The 18,715-nt window shown below is 39.6% G+C and overlaps 1 protein-coding gene across 1 annotated transcript in view; it reads right to left on the bottom strand.

Annotated features, from left to right (window-relative positions):
- asic1c (acid-sensing (proton-gated) ion channel 1c) overlaps positions 1–18,715 on the bottom strand; it is a 103,979-nt gene that overhangs the window by 4,035 nt on the left and 81,229 nt on the right. Inside the window, exons 2-10 of the mRNA XM_039602751.1 lie at positions 11,786–11,936; positions 11,075–11,202; positions 6,741–6,891; positions 6,574–6,630; positions 5,993–6,146; positions 5,678–5,769; positions 5,247–5,326; positions 4,003–4,074; positions 135–187 (exon numbers count right to left, since the gene is read on the bottom strand). Coding sequence (XP_039458685.1) covers positions 135–187; positions 4,003–4,074; positions 5,247–5,326; positions 5,678–5,769; positions 5,993–6,146; positions 6,574–6,630; positions 6,741–6,891; positions 11,075–11,202; positions 11,786–11,936 — 938 coding nt within the window. The remainder of the gene's footprint in view (positions 1–134; positions 188–4,002; positions 4,075–5,246; positions 5,327–5,677; positions 5,770–5,992; positions 6,147–6,573; positions 6,631–6,740; positions 6,892–11,074; positions 11,203–11,785; positions 11,937–18,715) is intronic.

The raw sequence follows: 18,715 nt of genomic DNA, 5'->3' as shown, positions 1-18,715 counted from the left end.
ACCCCTCTCTTTTGTTGACTGCCAACCAAATCATTTGTAACCATGGAGAAAATGATGAATGTGATGGTCTCAAGTATGTATGAAAGAGAGGGACAGCATGGGAGGGAGCATCTATTATCAATGGGATGTGCTACCTGGGGGCATGATTAGGCGTGACACCAGGGCTGGTTGGGTTCTCTGGAAACTCCTGGAATAGACATGATGAAAAGAAAGATGGGTGAGGGTGACTGAAATGAAAATAAAATACAATGTAAATGCTATCAGTTAAACTCCCGAGGGAAAACGGTGATATCATTAAAGCACTGAAGGAAGATGATCGTTCAAAATGAAATTTGAGGGGGTTTCTTAATGAGCAAGGAAGGCTAAAGTCAGCGTCACCCAGAAGGGTGTCTCCTGAACAATTAAAGCGCTTCATTAACAGATTGTCTGAGTGGAGATGTGACAGTGAACTAGTTGAAAAAATATAATTAAATGTGAGAAAAAAGAAGTACAGAGGATGGTTTATTGTAACGGGGTGAACATATGACATGAATGGAGCAGAGTGCAGAAGAGAAAACACTATAAAAGCTTGAGTGCAGCCCACTAAATGAAAGCTTTCTTTCCTGCTGTTTTAGTATTTTTCCTAATAAAAAAACGACTAAAAGAATCTCCTTCATGATATTTTTGTTTAAAATCTATATACTTCCACTTTTGTAAAAGACATTAAACATATTTTTTGATCTTTTCCTCTACAACAGCCAACAAACTCAATACTGAATCAAGCATGCAAGAGCACAGCCCCCATGCAGAAACAAAACCACAACTTTCAAACAGATTTGAAGACAGAATTGGCCACAACTTATTTTGCATGCTGTCTTTTTACCTCTAATAATGTATGACAGAGAGCACAGCTTTCATTTCCAACATGAAGCCAAGGAATGCAAATTGGCAGATTGAATAAACTCAGGGACAAAAGAAAATTTCTGCACTTAACAAAAATCTGCTTAAATGCTTTTCATTATGACAGCACCAGAAAAGAAGAGATGTTGCAGGTAGGTTTTATCTGATTTCATTAGCTAAAATAAATAAATGACAGGTCCCTACCGTAACTAGGTAGTGTTTTTAGATGTTTTTATATAATCGTTTTTTAAGGGGCTGTTTTAAAAATTCCATTATCTAGGAAACTTGTTGAGCTAGGTCCTTCAAATTCTTTTAGTGCAACCATCTCTGTGAAGGTCGACTCTGCACTGTAGCTCAAGTTAACAGAAAGATAGATCCTTTATAATATTTGGATGCCCAATCTCTGACTGCATATTTTGAGGCCTGTAAAAAACATTGTTTTGCAGGTAGGGGACAGATATATTAGTTATGGGTTCTCTCATATACAAAGCACATAAGATTATGCAGCACAGTCCAAATCAGATAAAGGTTTCCACACATATTAAAGCTTAAATATGGAAAAAACGCAATTTCACCAAAATTCATCGTAATACTTCCAAGGTATGACATGAACCAAAATCAGCCTCACATCTGGAAAATCTGTGGTTTCTACCAGTCTCTGAAACTGCTGTCACAGATCAGGCATCCAGATATTTTAGGGACTTCAAGCGCCCATCACTCAAGTTTACCTGAGCTACAGCCCTGAGATTCCATATTCAAAGTATCTGATATTTGCCTTAAAAATATTGAAGAACCTAGCTCAAGTAGCTCTAAAGATAATGGAATTCTAAATATAAAGAAAAAATGATGATGCTAAAAAATTTACACTATATACTCTTATACCAAGCTCTATATATATACTTTTCAGACAGGTTAATTTAACATGCAGTTCTCCTAAAGACTTAAACAATTTAATATAAGGCCTGAAGAAGTTTCCTGGCTATCAAAGAGGTAAAACTTAAACCAGCCCTGAGGTGTGTACTACAAAGTGAGATCCATGGTGTGGGCATGGGAGTTTTCCATGTCAAGAATGTAGCTTTTTTTTTACCTGCCTGAATCACCGTGGTAACATGGATAACAGCAGATTCAGAGTTTTCTTGGTTTAAAATATTAAGGAGGCTGGCTGAGGAGTAGATTATCTGCTGGTAAAATATATTTCATATGTGCAACTTGTTTAGCTAACATCACAAATGAAAGTGTAAAGTTGCTGCAATGCAAACTGTGCATCCCTTTTTCACTTGAATTTCCATGTTGCTGAAAGAGAAATAACGTTTTATAGGTGATCCGAATCTGCTGCTAAATCTTGTTTACAATGCTGGAACTGCAGCTGCAACACACCAAGAATACCTGTTCAGTCAATAAAGTTAATTTCACTTTGATCTATCGACAAACTAAAGCACTAAAGTCTCCTTTATTAGGCGATGGGACAGTAACCTTTAATGTTTAAACGTGTCTAGTTTAAAGCTTCAGAGCTCTAATGTGCTGCGTTCGCATTAGAAACAAACAGCCGCACTGTTTATTTCAGTGTTAAAATGTTTATTTTATTGCTCTGTGCGCTAAATCACCAGTTTAACGATTTTCTGCAGCATTAGTCTTTTGTCTTATTTGCAACAGTGTTGCATATTACTGTTATATTTTTATGTTCTTTATAGATATTTACCACTATATTATCGTCACCATCATCTATTAACATCTCTGACAGGAGTAGGCAGCACTCATAGGGATCATTTTCTGTGGACAAAGACTCGCTTTCCGTGTCAAACACTCCTTTTTATTTGAGCCCACACAGAATGGTGCAGAATGCTCAGGTTAACAGAGAAAGCTGATAACCACCGGCGATTTAAGTTCTGTCAAGCCAGCAAACACAAAGAAAACTGGACTTTGTTGAATTTATACCTCTACCTTTTTTAAACTCTTTCAGAGTGGCATTACGCACAATATGATCAATAAAATCTATTTATAGCTTGACAGAAGGTATTTAGCACTTGTCAAATGCACTGATATTTCTACAGCGAGTGTTGGGAAGTAGTAAAGTATATGCAGTTAAACTACGTTTTGCAATAATTTGTTGATTCAAGAATTTTATTTAGATAAATATAAAAACCACCCACTATTTGCATGGGTGTGACTGTAGTGATTAAAATCTCTCTTTCTATATGTTATAAGCCTTGATTTACCATTATGTACTGAACAACAGCTCATTGCTAATCCTAAAATGATGTGCTTATGTTATTAATCATTTCCTAACTTGCATAACAGGAGGAGTGGAGATGCCTCTGGATGCAGCGTGCTAAATCACAGGGTTTGATGAAAATGCTGTTATTTAGGGCATGACTGAAACGCCTCGCAGTACTACAGTTTTCATTGCTTTGTTTTTACCATGTTAATGAAATCTCTTTTGAATTTTCTCTAATCATACTGCCTGACAATAAGTGGTAAAACCCGGATAACAATAACAGCTCTGTAATAGTACGAAAGAGGGTGACGCTGAGAAGCTACCATATAGTGTGGAAATACTGAAAATTGGGTTGGTGTGTGGGATAAAATGAGATAACCTCTGACAATAAACAGAGTTTATGAGTCATGAATAAAATCCAATTGAAACCAGGTCAAACTCTTTACTTCTACTTCTCCATGCACTGAGATTTAAGCGCACTAAGTGGCGAAACACTTGGGGAAAAAGCTTAAAAAGAAAAGGGGCACAAAGTCAATTTGTTCTTTTGGAATACTTATCTGCATCCCAGATTTTTTGTCATTACAGGGAATAATTTATGCTGCTTCTCATCATGTAAAAAAAGTACTGTATGCGTCTAATACTACTCTAATTATGCATTCCCACTGTGCAGTAAAAATATGTGCGTATGATTAATGATTGTGTTTTCTAGAAAAATATTTTGTTTCTGCAGGGCTAATTGAAACTAATGATGGCATAATGCCTTTGCTTTCTCTCTGGTGCTGTTCATTAAAAGCATTTCAAGTGTGAGCAGATATTTTGATGTTGTTGTGACCATTGTTCCTGAGCTCATTTTGTACATCACATTCACTTCACTCAATCAAGTGTATTCTTAGGGACTAAAAAATTACCAGATTGTCGCTCTGACAGCGCTGTGGCCGTTTCTTGCGAATGAAGTAACCCAAAACCTTATCTTTAAACACCTAGAAAACATCAGAAAAGCATTATTCACAGATTCACACATCCAATAGTTTGCTTTCTTGGGGAGTGAAGAGGATCAATACTGAGGCTATTTCTCTTATCCAAAGCCGCCTGACAGCATCTATAAAGATGAAGCATCGTATCTTGCACAAAAAAACTGCGTAAAAGCTTGAAGTCTTATAAGATGTTTAGGTTAAGAATACTTTGGGGTATATTTTGAGTAGAATTATTTCCAATTTAACATTTTAACCCTTACATACTGTTCACATCACATTTGACATGTTCCTGATAAACAAACATTTTATGTCTTTTCCTAAAGAGACCAAAATACACCAAAATGAAAATATCTTTTATACTGTTCTACATTTGTGCTCCGGGTCAAATTTGACCAGAATCTCTGCAGTTTAACTACATTTATTACATTATCCATGTTTGTAGTATCGTAACCTTACATTTGCTTGCCTTGAAGCAATTGTCGTTTTGACTTGGTGTTATATAAATAAAACTGAACTGAATTCAATCGAATCTACTGAGTTGGATCCACCAGCATGGGTCAAATATAGGAAAATGGTGGTTTTAGAAACCTGTGAAATTGTACATGACATTTCTTTGTGGGCACTGGTGACAAAGTTCAATGGGAATCTTGTCACTGTCGTGAGAATTGTCTGTGTTTCTACAACATATACTGGGGAACCCAGAGAGACGGGTACCTGCTGGTCTCTGAGGGAATCCTGAAGATCTCTGAACAGTCATGGGGGAATTTCAAAGTAGTAAATAGTAAAATTGCATCGGAGTGACAATATATTGGAACGGCGGTCATACAGAGGTCAGAGTGTGCCATTAAATCTGTAAAAGAGTGGATGTGGTTAGCACTGTCACCTCACAACAAGAAGATTGAGGTCTTTCTATGTGGACTGTTGGATTTTAAATAGATCTGTAGTTTGGTATAAACACCATACTGTGCAGGCAGCTAATATGAACAGCATGTAAAGGTTAAGTAGCAGACACTTTATGCTTTATGCTAAGCTCTCCACACTCCACAAGAAAGCCATAAGTTCTCTACTACTGAATTAAAAAATGTAAAGGTTACTAAAAATGAATTTAATGTGATCTAAAAACAGAAGAATTCATTTAGTTATTGATAAGAACTCTTTAACAAAGATCATGACTTTACCTCATATAGGTAGTCGAATATTTCTAGTATTGTAAGAACACTGGCTCCAATAAATAGCCCCATCTGGCCTCCAATGTCACCTACGGAGGGAGAGATTAACAGATACGGGTAATTAAACAAGGGTGCGTGAAACCATTCCCCCTTGCTGTCACATTGAATTCGGTATCTCTCTGAGGAATCTGAGCGTAATTGTCAAAAATGTCCAACCAGCCCCAACTTCACAAACGCAGCTGCCCTTGCAAGAGCATCAGATTATGAAAATATGCTCAGCCTGTTTCACGAGTTCAAAGAGGGAACCTCAAAGCACCAGGGATGAACACACGATGTGAAATATGCGGCAGGGGGGATGCCCGCCGAGGGTGCTGATTCTGAGGTCAGATTTCTTTCTTTCTTTTTTTCTCACAGTAAATATGAAACTGCAAGAATCTTACCGAGAAGTCCAGCAATTTCATAGGCCTTCTTCTGCTCAATCTTCTCATAATTCAGAGCTTCAAAGAAGATGTCCAACACCAGAATATTTTCTCTGGAGAGAGGACACACACGAGCACATCCATCAGATTTCACTCAGGGCCATTTTACCAACAGAACAAATGACAACTCTCATCTCCTGTGTAACTATCATTCATTATTGTTACATTGAAGGTGAACGATGGAGACTCAGACCATGCTATGCCACAGTACATCCATCCATCAACAGGAAAAGGAAAAAGAGGCCTTTATCTAAATAACCAGCTAATAATACTTACCCAATATATTGCTCAGTTTTGTTGAATTTCTTAGCCAGATATTTAGCAGATGCCTTACTGGGGATCTTAACCATGGACAGCTCCTTGCCATAGCGAGTCATGTTGCAGGGGGTCTGACAGACACAGTAATCGTTGTCTTTCTCTACCAAAAAGTCTGTGGATGATCAAAGTCATTTCAAAATATTGCGATCACTATGAAGAATCAAACAAACCTGCATCCAGAGGCCCTGCTAAAAATATCCCACACAACGCACAACAGAGCTACATTCGCTGCCATCGTTCACTTTCCATGAAAGCAAATAATGACTGAAGCCATAAAACAGAGGAGGGGGGGAAAAACTCAGCAGGATTTATTTGATATCAGCGAAGCACAGACACATCACAAATCTTCCTAATGGGATTTTTAAACAATGATTTTTACTTTATTGCTTTTGTTTCAGCACAATCTGGAATTAAAGTAATTTGAAGTTAAGGCTCACACAAGTACTATCTACAGGATACAACAAGCTTGTGGCACCGCTGTTAATGCAAATACCTCAATATTTTACACTTAATCCACTAAAAAAAGTGTGTGCGCTCACCTAAAGCTGGATCAGCACAATCTTTGTACTGCTCAGGTGTGCAAACGGCCGTGTTTCCTGTTTGAACCAACATAAAAGTGAAAATGATTACTTATTTATAAATGCAACACGAGGGCACAGAGATTTATGGGTTTTTTTTTAATGGTCAAGTAACCCTCAGTTCATACCCGGCATGTGAACCATCCTGCAGTTACAGTTCTCCAGAAGGTACCGTGTTTCACAGTCGATGCGACATGCAGTGATGCTGTACGTGGAGAAGTAATCAGAGTCTATGGGAGTAGACTTGCAATCTCCCCAAGGCGGTGGGAGGTACTGAAGCTGAAAGAGCGAGCAGCACATGTTTTGCCCTCAGTGTATCAGCACACAGGATTACATCAAATACCATAATGCAAGCCCGGTGTAGCAGAAGTTCAAAAAGGGAGACAACAAGCTGACAAAACCCAACACAAATGTCTTAAACATAAAAAAAGAAAAAAAGAAAATACAGAAGCACTTGAATGAAAATGTGCACTCAGACAATACTGGCATAAAACGTCCAGTTGGAACAACATCATCGCTCATGTGTAGCAGCAAGCAGACATCATGCATAACGTTACTGATGCAGGTCTAGGCCCCGGTAGAAAGCAGAGTACCATGGGAATAGAGACAAGCTTACGAGAAATCTTTAAAATATGTAGATACAGACAGGACACCACAATCAATGGACAAATTTTACAACCTTGAGAACGGAACTGAAAACAATCAACGGTTTACCCTTTACTGGAGGATTCATTGAATTTAAGAGACAATATACAGAGCTTTTTTTTTTTTTTTAACAAATTACTTATGGTAATACGTAGTTAATAACGGTAGGTTAACCTAAATGAATAATCCAGTCAATGAAAGCATTCTAAAGAGGTTTTACTGTTGATTAACAACCTATATTTTCTCATTGACGCCCATGAGAGTTTATTACACAACTACCCTGAATATCCCTATGAATTTAGCAATCAGGAGGAGATGTAGTGTACACTCAGTTTGCGGTTTCATTAGTGGTAGAACTCTCATTATAAGGTGAGAGCAGGTCATTACATTTATGAATAACTCTGAGAATTCTAAATGAATCCATTAGGGAAGAATATTTAACAAGTGAATTTTAAGGACCCAAATCACACTTAGCATTAGACCTCGCCATCCGTCTTGGAGCTGCAGCAGCGTGCCCCATTTTGTGTGAGATCTGCTTCGACGTTAAAGGGACTTCCTCTCTGGTGTGCTGCACAGCGTGGCCTCTAACCACCAACAAAACTTCCAGCCTCCCTTTAAAGTGTCTTGTTTTCTGCTTGCTACTTATTTTCATGACAAAAATAAGCCAATTATTTATGAAGGGCGGCGATGCTTGGGTAGTTGCGCATTCAGCCGCTAACTGCAGTGGGGAGCAAGCCAACAATCTCTGCCAAAGGCTTCTTCCTGGAAAATTTCTCAGAGAAATTACACCTCCATTGTCACATTAAGGTTCACTGTAATTCCCAATCATTTCCACCAGCTCTAACCAGGTGCTAACTCTGACAATGTAACTGTCATTTAGCCAATACAAAGTGACAGAGATAGAGTGCGATTCGCAAAAGAAGTGGATTTAAACTGGCAAACATGATTAAGCCTTTATTGAACTCCATTTCTAGCCCACAGACTCTCATAAGTGGAGATACACTGGAGATAAAACCCCAGTGCAATATAATCAAGACTATAAACTCATGCCAGAGTTCTCATGGGTAATAAAACCTAATGAATCACATTGTCTGGTCCCTGCAGATGAGATTAAGCAGAGGTCCAGTGGATCGCCCCGATAACACATATACGCAAAAAAATTGAAAAAAAACAAAACAAAACAAATGCTTACAGAAGCAGATGTGGACGTGAAAGGGTAAAGCCAAACAACAGCTCTGATAAAGACAGATTTGGATGAATGGCTCAAAGAAATAAAACACATTTCCAGCTCTTTGCTGGTGATGACAAAGAGCAGAGATGGCAACAAGGACAGACTGCAGATGCTGTTGCATTTCGTTGCTTCAGCCACACAGAGGAGGGGGTGGGGGGTGGTGGGGGCACACATGGGTCCATTCCTTGGAGAGGGCGGGACCAGGAGATGAAAGTGTGGAAGTTAATGAGTATGTACAATACAGTATTTTGTGGCATGCAGCAAGCCCAGTCAGTCATACGCTACCCTCTGCTCTTGGGTGGAAACGAATGTTTGGAAGCCTGGGGCAACCCCGAAGCCCAGCTCGTGGAGGAAAGGAGGCTCTGACTGAGTGTGAAGCTGTACCTTTATGCCGGCCTCATAGGACGTCTCATCTAGGGGTAAGGGGTGAGGGAACACAGCCCACATCATTATCGAAATATAAGAGGAGATAAAGTAAGGCAAGGGGCAGAAAATGACCCCTCCAGGCAAACATCCTGTTGTCAGAGTCCCAGAGGCAGGACTGGTGGGTTGTCATTCAGCCATTCTCTTCTTACTTTCCCTCAGTCTTGAGCTACAGATCGCTTCTAACTGTTGGTGGTGGAGTATCGATGTTTCTCTTTGCTCACAAGTCAAAGTCTCTTATTAAAAATTAAACTCCTCCGACAGAAGATTTACAAATGTAAAGCCTCGAAATCACGAGTGCTATTATTCTTATTACACCGAGAGCAATGTCACTCGTTGGACACTGAGTGAAACGAATGCAGGCCAGAGTTTATAATGACAATCTAATTAAGTCATCACATCGTTTATGCCATAAACACGTCTTTCAGCTGTCAGCGGTGTGGGCGCTCATGTCATGATTGTAAATGGCAAACCATGCACTTTTGCCTCCTGGAGGAAACTCTGTGATGGTGAGTAACAGACCAGGTTTTTTTTTTTTGGAAATGGCTGAATGATGATACACTCTGAGCACCAACAACATTTGCAGAGAGAAGGAGAGAAAAATGAGAGAAAGATACATTTCCAAGCAAGTTCCCAAAAGTTACATTTGTCATCTCTTGTGGTGTCCATGTGTCTGTTTCACGAGACCAACCGTGCCTCAACCATCCCGTGTTATTCTGCTCGCACGCTGAAGCTTGTGAGGTGAACGAGCCAATTCAATTTAGGAGCAAAATCATTTAAATTAGGCTTAATTAACTGCTAAAGAAACTAAGTTAAATCGCTGCTCAGGCGTCCGTTACATCATGACTTCACAAGAACTGATTATACGGTGGAAATTTTAACGAGCCTGCGGCACAAATACACTCGATCTCAAAGGTAATCACTGCAAAAACCTAAAATCCTCTGTGGCACTGCCACCATTTTCTTGGGACTTAAGCTGAGTGCTTCTCTGTTTGTCAGAGGATATTTCCTTATTCTGTCAGTGTTTCTGTTTGAAAATCAAAGACTTTTCTTTGTCTTTGTGAGCTACGCTAGTGTGGACAAACGCAACACTGTCTGAATTTGTTCTCCTGGCAGATCACATAAGTGCCGTATTGTTTCATTAGATTTGGATGGAAAATCCATGTGAGCTCAGCGTTATGACCTTGCACACGGGCTTTTCAATCAATTCAGGCTTAACTATAGTTATTACTTTTCATCCTTCAGTGGCGCCAGTGTCGTGGACTCGGTCAACAAACCAGCCACGGGCCATTTTGCTTCTCTTTTACCGTGTCATCAAATCATAGCACATATTAAAATATGTCTACAAAACAGCCGTGGGTCATCTTTCTCATCCAATAACGCACGTTTTTTCCATATTACTGGTGTTGGGGGAAAAAATAATGTAATGCGAAGTGTGCCAGGCTCCTTTATATGGTCCAAACTGACATAAACAACATTATGACAGTTTTAGTAGATTTCCTTTAACATATAGTCAGCTTTTAGCGAAATGCCGATCCCAACAGTTAGTCATAAGAAAACATTAAGTCTCTCTTTAAAAACTGTAAAAGTGCAGGTTTTTAAAAAGAGTTAATCAGCGATAATATCTGATGATTAAAGACTGCTGAAGTTGGCTGTGTGGATTAGTCCTCAACGTTTTTTCCTGGCTTCTGTTTGACTATGTCACTAGAGATGATTTTCAGAGCTGCAAATAAAAAGCTGTTGTCCTTTTTTTTCTCCTGAGCTCCAACTAATGAAGACTCAATATAAAAAAGTAAACTAAACACCCTGAGCTGCCATATATTTTTTGCATGCTGTGCAGTCTGAAGCTTTTTTGGCTCTGATAAGCGCAGCATGCTCATATTCCTGCATGCAATCATTACTTGGCCCTGCTCTATCAGTACTTCTTGGCTGCTATAACTCCTTAGTTTCATTTACTCTAACCAGACTCATCGGCTGTTTATGTAACACATTAGACACGCATCTCAACACAAAAGTAATACTAAGATCTGGATCTGATTTTGCTCCGCGCTCTGTGACACAGAGGTGATGGACACTGGCTGGCAAGGGTTTTTGAGACGAACACAGGGTGAAGCAGAGCAAAAGACGCTGGGGTCGGAGAGGAGGAGGCTGAACGTTAGGTACCAGTTGCTGCTGACATGACACAAAAGTTTGAAAACCAGGTGCCACACCAAATCCCAGTTGGTCAATGAAAGGCGGCTCGTCCTGGCTGTGGATCTGAACCTTGATGCCTGCTTCGTAGGAGGTCTCATCTGTGGATACAGCACGCCAGAAAATACAACAACATGTACGGTCATCGACGGAAACCAGTGCTGTTTAGCGATCCAGCAGTCACATTAATCCAGGGTTTCTACCCCTCCGCTTTCATCATATTAATGGAAGCTAATATAAGAAATAAACTCTTGTGTCAGTGTGCCGGTTCAATATCAAACAGATTTAGAACCAGAATTAATTACATGCTATTTATTTTATGAATGTATGGTCCCATTATGTTGTGGCCCACCATAAATGAGAAACAATAAGTCACTAAATGCAGTTTTATTAGGTCTGATGTCAGTTGTAGACCTGGAGAAACATATCAAGATGATAAGCAGTTAATCATGGTAGTACATCACTTCTTTGTCTGCTTCAGTGTGGTGTAAAAAAATATATAGGCAAAGATTTATAGGTAAAGTGAGAGATGTACAACTTTCCTCTGTGGAGCATCCATTTGTCATAGAGATGACAAAATACTGTGGCAGTTGTCAGGACTTCAGGGATAAACCAACAAGCTGATGAGATTTCCACATGGAAATCTGCGCAAATCAGATATTACTGTAAAAATGCTTCACTGACCTGTCTCGCCCCAAACAGGCAGGTATTCATCCTGCTGAATATCCAACATGATCTCCAAGCCGTTCCCCGTGCCGCCCTTTAACGTGGTCAGCAAAGGGTTGCCATCTAATCCCGAGTTGAAAGTGTAGCATTTTCCATACCGTGTGTAAATCTGTAAGAAAAATAGGACACACACAGAGAAAAATAAGCACAAATAAAAAGTTCAATCCTTTTCACGGTGCAGCAGTACGAGCTATATTACATGCCAGTCTCGTATTGTGCAGGACAGGTAATCATTGCAAAGATTTTGTGATTATCAGAGAAGGCAGCGCAGGTTTTAAACAGGCACCTGGCTCTGATTTGAGGAAGTAATGAGTGCTCCTCAGCAGCAGCTATCAGTCTTTACCCAATTTCACTCAAAATTTCCCCCCCTGAGTGATTTAGACTGAATTTACTATTTTGCCATCACTTAATGAGAAACATATGAGGTGGAAGCTCTCTGGACACACAAGCAGACATTTTTGTATTTTGCTTTATAAACTTCTTAAGAGACCAAACCTATGCCAGGAAAGCTTAGCAGGATTTAATGTTTGATGTGCAATCACTATAGTAGATTTTCTTCTATGTTTAAATAATTTAATTTCAGGTTCTGTGCCCAGAGGTGACTTTTTCTTTTTCAATTTTATGGCTTTTACCTATAATTGAAAAATTTCTATGTCATCTACCAAGCAAGTAAATATAAATCAGTCTCAGAAGGATCAGAATGTAGAATTAAAATCATCGACTCTCCATAGATTTAAACAAACTATAAGCATTTCAAGATGCTGATCATCATGATGTGTGCAGCAATCTGCTCTTTGTGTTCACACCAACAGCTACACATTAAAATGCGATAAGTTACGGTTAAACAAGAAAATCATAGTACGGAAGCCAAAAGGAGACAAAAAGTCTCATAAATAAATGAAAATGAGTGTAACTGAAACTCTGGCAGTTGCAAATGTTCTTACGCTCAAAAATATTGTAAATTCAGAAGTATTTATCTAAATTTATGTTATCGAAGTTTCACTTTGTAATGTGTAGTTTGCAATCTGTGCTTACAATATTATTTTATATAATGATGAATTGAAATCAATCTCAGGTTACAGCTTACAGACCTTAAAGTCCAATTTTAATGATCATAGCTGCCCTAATAGACTTTCTTTTCTAATCATCGTAACAAAAATGTGTGCTGCTAGCATAAGATTTTTGATGTTCACTTCTGTCCCCACATTTCTAAAGAATATATTGCACCAGGAAGGACAGAAGTTTGGATTTATTTCCGCTGTGGTAAGGTCATAGGAAGAGGGCTGCTGGTTAAAACTCAGCCAGCATGGCAAAGCTGATCTCGAGAGATCAGATTCAGCGTTCCATGTCCAGACCCAGACAGACTCACATCCATCTCACACAGATAAGACAGGGCTTTGTTTCTTACCCCCCTGCTGGCTATATAATGTGGGAGTGCCTATACACATCATACAATGTATGACTGTTTTAAAATATTCATATTTACGTTTAGATCAAATGACAGCATCAATCATCCATACCGCACACCCAATACGAGTTGCTTAAGAGCAACAAACAGATAGCAAAATGTAAATCCTGCATATCTCAAGCCATCAATCTGGCCAAAAAGAGAGAATTTGAAGATTTTAAAGCCTCTCCGTTGCAATGAAGCCACCATGGGTAGCCGACCTCTTGCAGCCTGTAAGACTTCCCACTGTAAATGTCTCACATCAGCTGAAGCTGTCACAGTTACATGTTGGATTTTTATGACTTGGATCTAGCTGTTCAGACCCACCTCAGCAAAGGCAGGGAGCTAAATGTGACGCCTGTGACAGGTGAGGGTTTTATATCTGGATGTGTCTTGCCAGGTTTAAAATATTCTCAGTCCCTCTGCATGCAGGCTTACCACTGCAGAAACTTCCCCATTCACCCTTGCTAATATTTTCTAATGACGTTATAAGCTACCGGTTTGTGTGCGAATGTATTTACTCAAGATATCACCACGCGGAAGAGCGGCACTATGGTTTGCAAATGTCACCCACTTTCTCGCTTCAGTTATTCAGAGATGAATGGCTGTAATGGATCCACGTCTGGTGCGTTTAAATGGGAAACTCAGCTGCATATTTTGACGCATATCCTCCTCGTGCCCAACAGATGTTTAATTAGAGACGCTGAAATTTTAATTTGAACTGATTTATGACGTCTGAATTATTAATGCGCTCAATGTTCTTCCAAATGTTGTCATGTTATAAAGCAAAAAAGACATTAGAGGGACTCGGGAAATAGCCAGTCAACATAGCCAAATAAGAAACCTTTAAAAACATACAGCAGACACTGAAGCCACTTCATTGTGTTTGTGCTGTTGAGTGAATTTTAAGGAGACATGGGTTTTAATGAGGGAACAGCTGTCATGTCTTAAAGGCAAAAAGCAGGACACGCTTGTTTTGCAGCTCTGAAACATCAATGACTTAAAAGACCCGGAGAGAATGCCTGCTGTAGCTTTGTCAAATGCTAACATGAATTATTAATACCCCATATAAACAACACTCACATCCACACCTGGCAAACACCATCTCTCTTTCTGTACATACAGTGCTGAAGTTTTTGTAGGTGCAGGTCTCCCCACGAAACCTGCACTCCAGCAGCATGTCCTCGAGCTGGTGACCGAGCCGACCCATCATCTCCGTGGTGTTGGTGCGATAATTGGGGGGTGGGGTGTAGCTGCTGAAGTCCAGGAGAGTGAGCAGACCCTGCTTGTGATTGTCTTTAAGGATAGACAGGCTCTTCTTTATGACTGTGTGATTATGATACAGGAGGTCCAACCAGTAGCCGCTGTGATACAGGTCATCTTTAGTCAGAGAGGATACCCGGAAAACATTTTTGTTGCAGAAGGTAACGGCTGGGAAGGACATGTTGTGAGCCCAGACCATGTAGATCTTGGTGACAGCGGGGTAGGACATCAAATAGAGGATTCGATTCCAGGACCAGGTGAAGAGGAGACTCAGACAAAGGAAGAAGGCCATGATCCAGATGACCCGCTGCGGTTTCGACTTGTCCGGAGAGAAGACAAACTTCAAACCGTGGATCTTGGTCCTCATTATGAAATCCACCGTGATCTCGTTCCATGTTGCTTTCAGCGAGCTGGACTGTGGGTTCTGAAGAGGAGGCTTCTGGGCATCACTTGATTTGTTTGGCTCCATGGAAACAGATTCGGATGTGGAGTCTTAAACCTTAATTGCGAGTCAAGGAAAGTGCTTCGTTGTCAAGTGCAGTTTCTCAGCTGCCCCCACTAGACTACAATTTACACATTTTCTCCACATGCATCTTAATATGTGTGTAACAGCGCGTGTGTGTATAAAAGATTCCAGGTAGCAGCAACTGGAGTCCTAACATGCAGCTGTCCCACTGTTTAGGCTTGAAAACACTTTGCCATGAAGATATAAACAAAGGAACTGTGCTCCTAGGGGGATGTAAAATTGATTTACATAATGATTCCTTTATGAGAAAAACAGCTGAATCACTCCATTAACAAAAACATCCAGCGTAACTATCCCCACTCCTTCGTCAATAGACAAATGGACGTGATAATTGCAGATGTAAGCGACGGCTTCACTCCCAGAGGTAATCACTTTGAAAATTCGGAGAGGCTTACCCCTGTTGCTCAGATCTTTCACTCCTCCATCCCCCCTCTCCAGTGCCAGACAATACTTGCAGATTTCAGTGGTTTCTCTTTTTGTGCAGTAGCTGCCCAGAACCCAACTCCTCCCTTTTTCCACAGATTGAAGAGATGCTTTTTAGTGTGTTGACTTGAAGCCCGCAGAAAGGAATATAAAGCTTGTTGCCCCCCTACTCACTCCCTCTACAGTCGACTGGAGAATGAGGTGGAGCCACTGGATGAAATTGTTTTCCTCCGGTGATGAAGTGCACCTCCAATGGTATAGAGAGGAGGGGGTTGGTGGTGGTATTGATCAAAGTACAAATAATTGTGCTAAAAAAATTCCTCTACAAAAAAAAAAAAAGAAGATGAAGTCTGAAGTTCTTTAATATTGAAGCATCGCTCGCTCATGGGTCGATATGTCTATATAATTGAAGACTGAAAGGGAGGCAGCAAGTTGGAGAAAAACAGCTAAATATCCTTTAAAATGTGGTAGAAAAATATGTCACAGCACAATCTGTGATCTTCGTTTGCTCCAGTTTCAAGTATAATTTCACAAATGCAGAGTAATGAAGGCTGACATCCTGCTGCATGCAGATGTGGCTCTGGCTGATATTAAAGGTGCTTTGCTCCATTTAGTGAGACTATCAGAGGACTGTGTTTGGCAGAAAGTGATACTTTCCCCCCATTATTTTAGCTGGAATAATTTCAATCTGTAATGCGAGTATTGGCTGGGTAACCTGATCAAAGCTGAGGTGACAAATGGTTGTAAAAAATTATTGCGCAAAGTTAAAAATAGAAAGAAAATGTTTTATTACTGCGCAGACTTAGACCAGAGGGTGTCGTCTGCAGGTTTAGATGGTGGGAGCTAATAAAAAATAATTGGATTGAACTTATTTTAATATAACACAAAGGAGTGTAAATGACTCTCGGGCTTTGTAGAGTCTGGGTTTCACTGACTAAATGCCAGAGAGGATCTACCAACTGATTCTGTTAATACAATAATAACATATTCATGTAAATTATTTCAGTATTTGAGGACATAAACATGGCTTTTTGCAAAAAGGTTGAGATATTAGAAATGAAGAATTCTAGTAACTGATCGGCTATCGTTTAATAACTTAAGCTAATTCCAGAAATTACAGCTGCTGTCCCTCTGCAGTGGACTTAAAGTATCCCACAATGCCTTGTAATAAGTTGCATGCAACCAGTGGTCACCATCCAACCTTTGGATACAATCAATAATCTCCCTAAAGATAAATAAAGAGAAGGACGAAAAGAGCAACAGGAGCGCTCAGCAACACAAACTACCAATTCTATTAATTTATTTGGGATAATATGCATTTCACAGGCAGATATATGTGCATAGAGATTAGTATTTGGGTAAATGTGAAGCACAGTTGGCTAGCACTGCCCTGGCAGCTCAAGAATCCAGGAGGTCACCGCATCTGAAGAGATGTATTCACACCAAACATAAAGTTCTCAGGCCTTTTATGTTAATAAAACAAAAACGAAGCAAACCATTACATCTGACTCTAAAATGATCCCCTTGATGAGCAGTAAAGTGAGATTTGATGTACATATCATGGTCATTTTATTTCATCAGCTCAGAGCATCAGCGCTGAGCTGGGCAACAGTTTTTTTTAACGTCCTGCTTTTTCAGGTTGTAATTTCTAAGGAAGTGTAGACAGTCTTTGGACAACCAACTAAAACCTATCATCCATATAAATATGAAATGATTTCAGTGTGATATCAGGAGCATTTCGTCATCTTTGGGCAGAGCCTGGCTAGCCTCACCTGATCTTTTAGGCTTTATGCTAAGCTAAGCTAACTGGCTCCAGCATCACAGTTAGTCCTAAAAAACTCTAAATTGTGCTGATAGTATGTATCGACTGAATGCTAATTAGGTAAAAAATTAAAGTTTAGGAAAAAGAGGTATGAACATAAACATATGTGGTTCTGTAGTGTAGCGGTTTATACATTCACCTGATAAGCAAACAACCCCTGCTTTAGTTCCAGTAGATGCTAACCCTTTGGGTTGTGTCAAGAAGGGAATCTGATGTTACTTCAAACACAGCTCCCCACTGTGGGACCCCTTGTGAAGAAGGGAGTAGCTAGACGTAGCTTCTAAAAGAGCATTTATAAAAAGTACTGACGAGGGCTGTGGATCAGTTACTGTTTTGTTTTTTAAAGTGGTTTCACTTTCCTACAAAGGAGTTCTTTACAACCTCTGTCTTTTCTGGGGAAGGGGCTAAGATAAACAACATAAAGACAATTAAGAGAAGCTGTTCCACATATTTTTGACACTGGCACCTGGCGGCAGTACGACGCTTCAACATACAGTATAGATGATGGTCTGCAAAACCCTACATCACACCTAAGCAGATAAACGTCAAATTACCCCTGTAAGAGCAAAATGGGCTCAAAATAAATGCTTGCACATAATCCACAGGAAAGTCGGATATGTCACATTGAATTAGACACATGGCACTTCAAGCAGTCCAGGAGCCATCAAACCTACTTAAAGTGCCAAGAAACACCACTAATTTATCTGTTGTATCTCTTCTATTTTCACATGTCGTCTTATTAAATTATTGTGCTGTCTGTGGTGATCGCGTCAAGATATTCATCGGAAATATTTCTGTCTTGGTTTGTGCTGTCCTCAAAATCAGTGCTGACAGCAAAGTCTACGGTAGTGAAGGTGTGATTAGAAAAAAACAAAGCTTCTGACTCGTGCAGGATAAATATAGGTCGTTTTTTAATCTTCAAAGAAGCAAAATGTGATTCAAAGAAAGAATTACATAAAAACAATTTCTACCCAGCCATTTCATTAAAGCCAAATTTACAAATGCATTACAAAAATAAAGCAACACTGTTTCCTCTGTGTTCAAAAGTCGTGATATTAATAGTCTGATAAGATTAATGAATGCCTGGATACTGAAAAACAAAGAATAGAGAAGGTTACAGCTTCAATACAGTAATAATGGTTATTTTCCCTCTGTGTCCTTTCTAGCTTTCCAGCAGCAAAACAACTAAATTAATTGGCTGAATTTAGCTCTAACAGCTACTATATGTCATGTCTGCACCACCCATCCTTTTTGCCCTACAGACACAACAGATTCCCAGTATTGCTTTCCTTTTAGCCTTATGTCTGAACCACTTTATTCTATAAAAACAACTGGATATGCTTTTAATTGGAGAAATGGGGTATCTTTAATAATAATAACTTTAATTAGAATAACTATTTGCATAGC

Source organism: Oreochromis aureus, linkage group 18 (assembly GCF_013358895.1).
Source record: "Oreochromis aureus strain Israel breed Guangdong linkage group 18, ZZ_aureus, whole genome shotgun sequence".
NCBI classification, from domain to species: Eukaryota; Metazoa; Chordata; class Actinopteri; order Cichliformes; family Cichlidae; genus Oreochromis; species Oreochromis aureus.
Note: the sequence above shows the minus strand (reverse complement) of the source record. Positions and strands in the feature narration are given on the sequence as shown.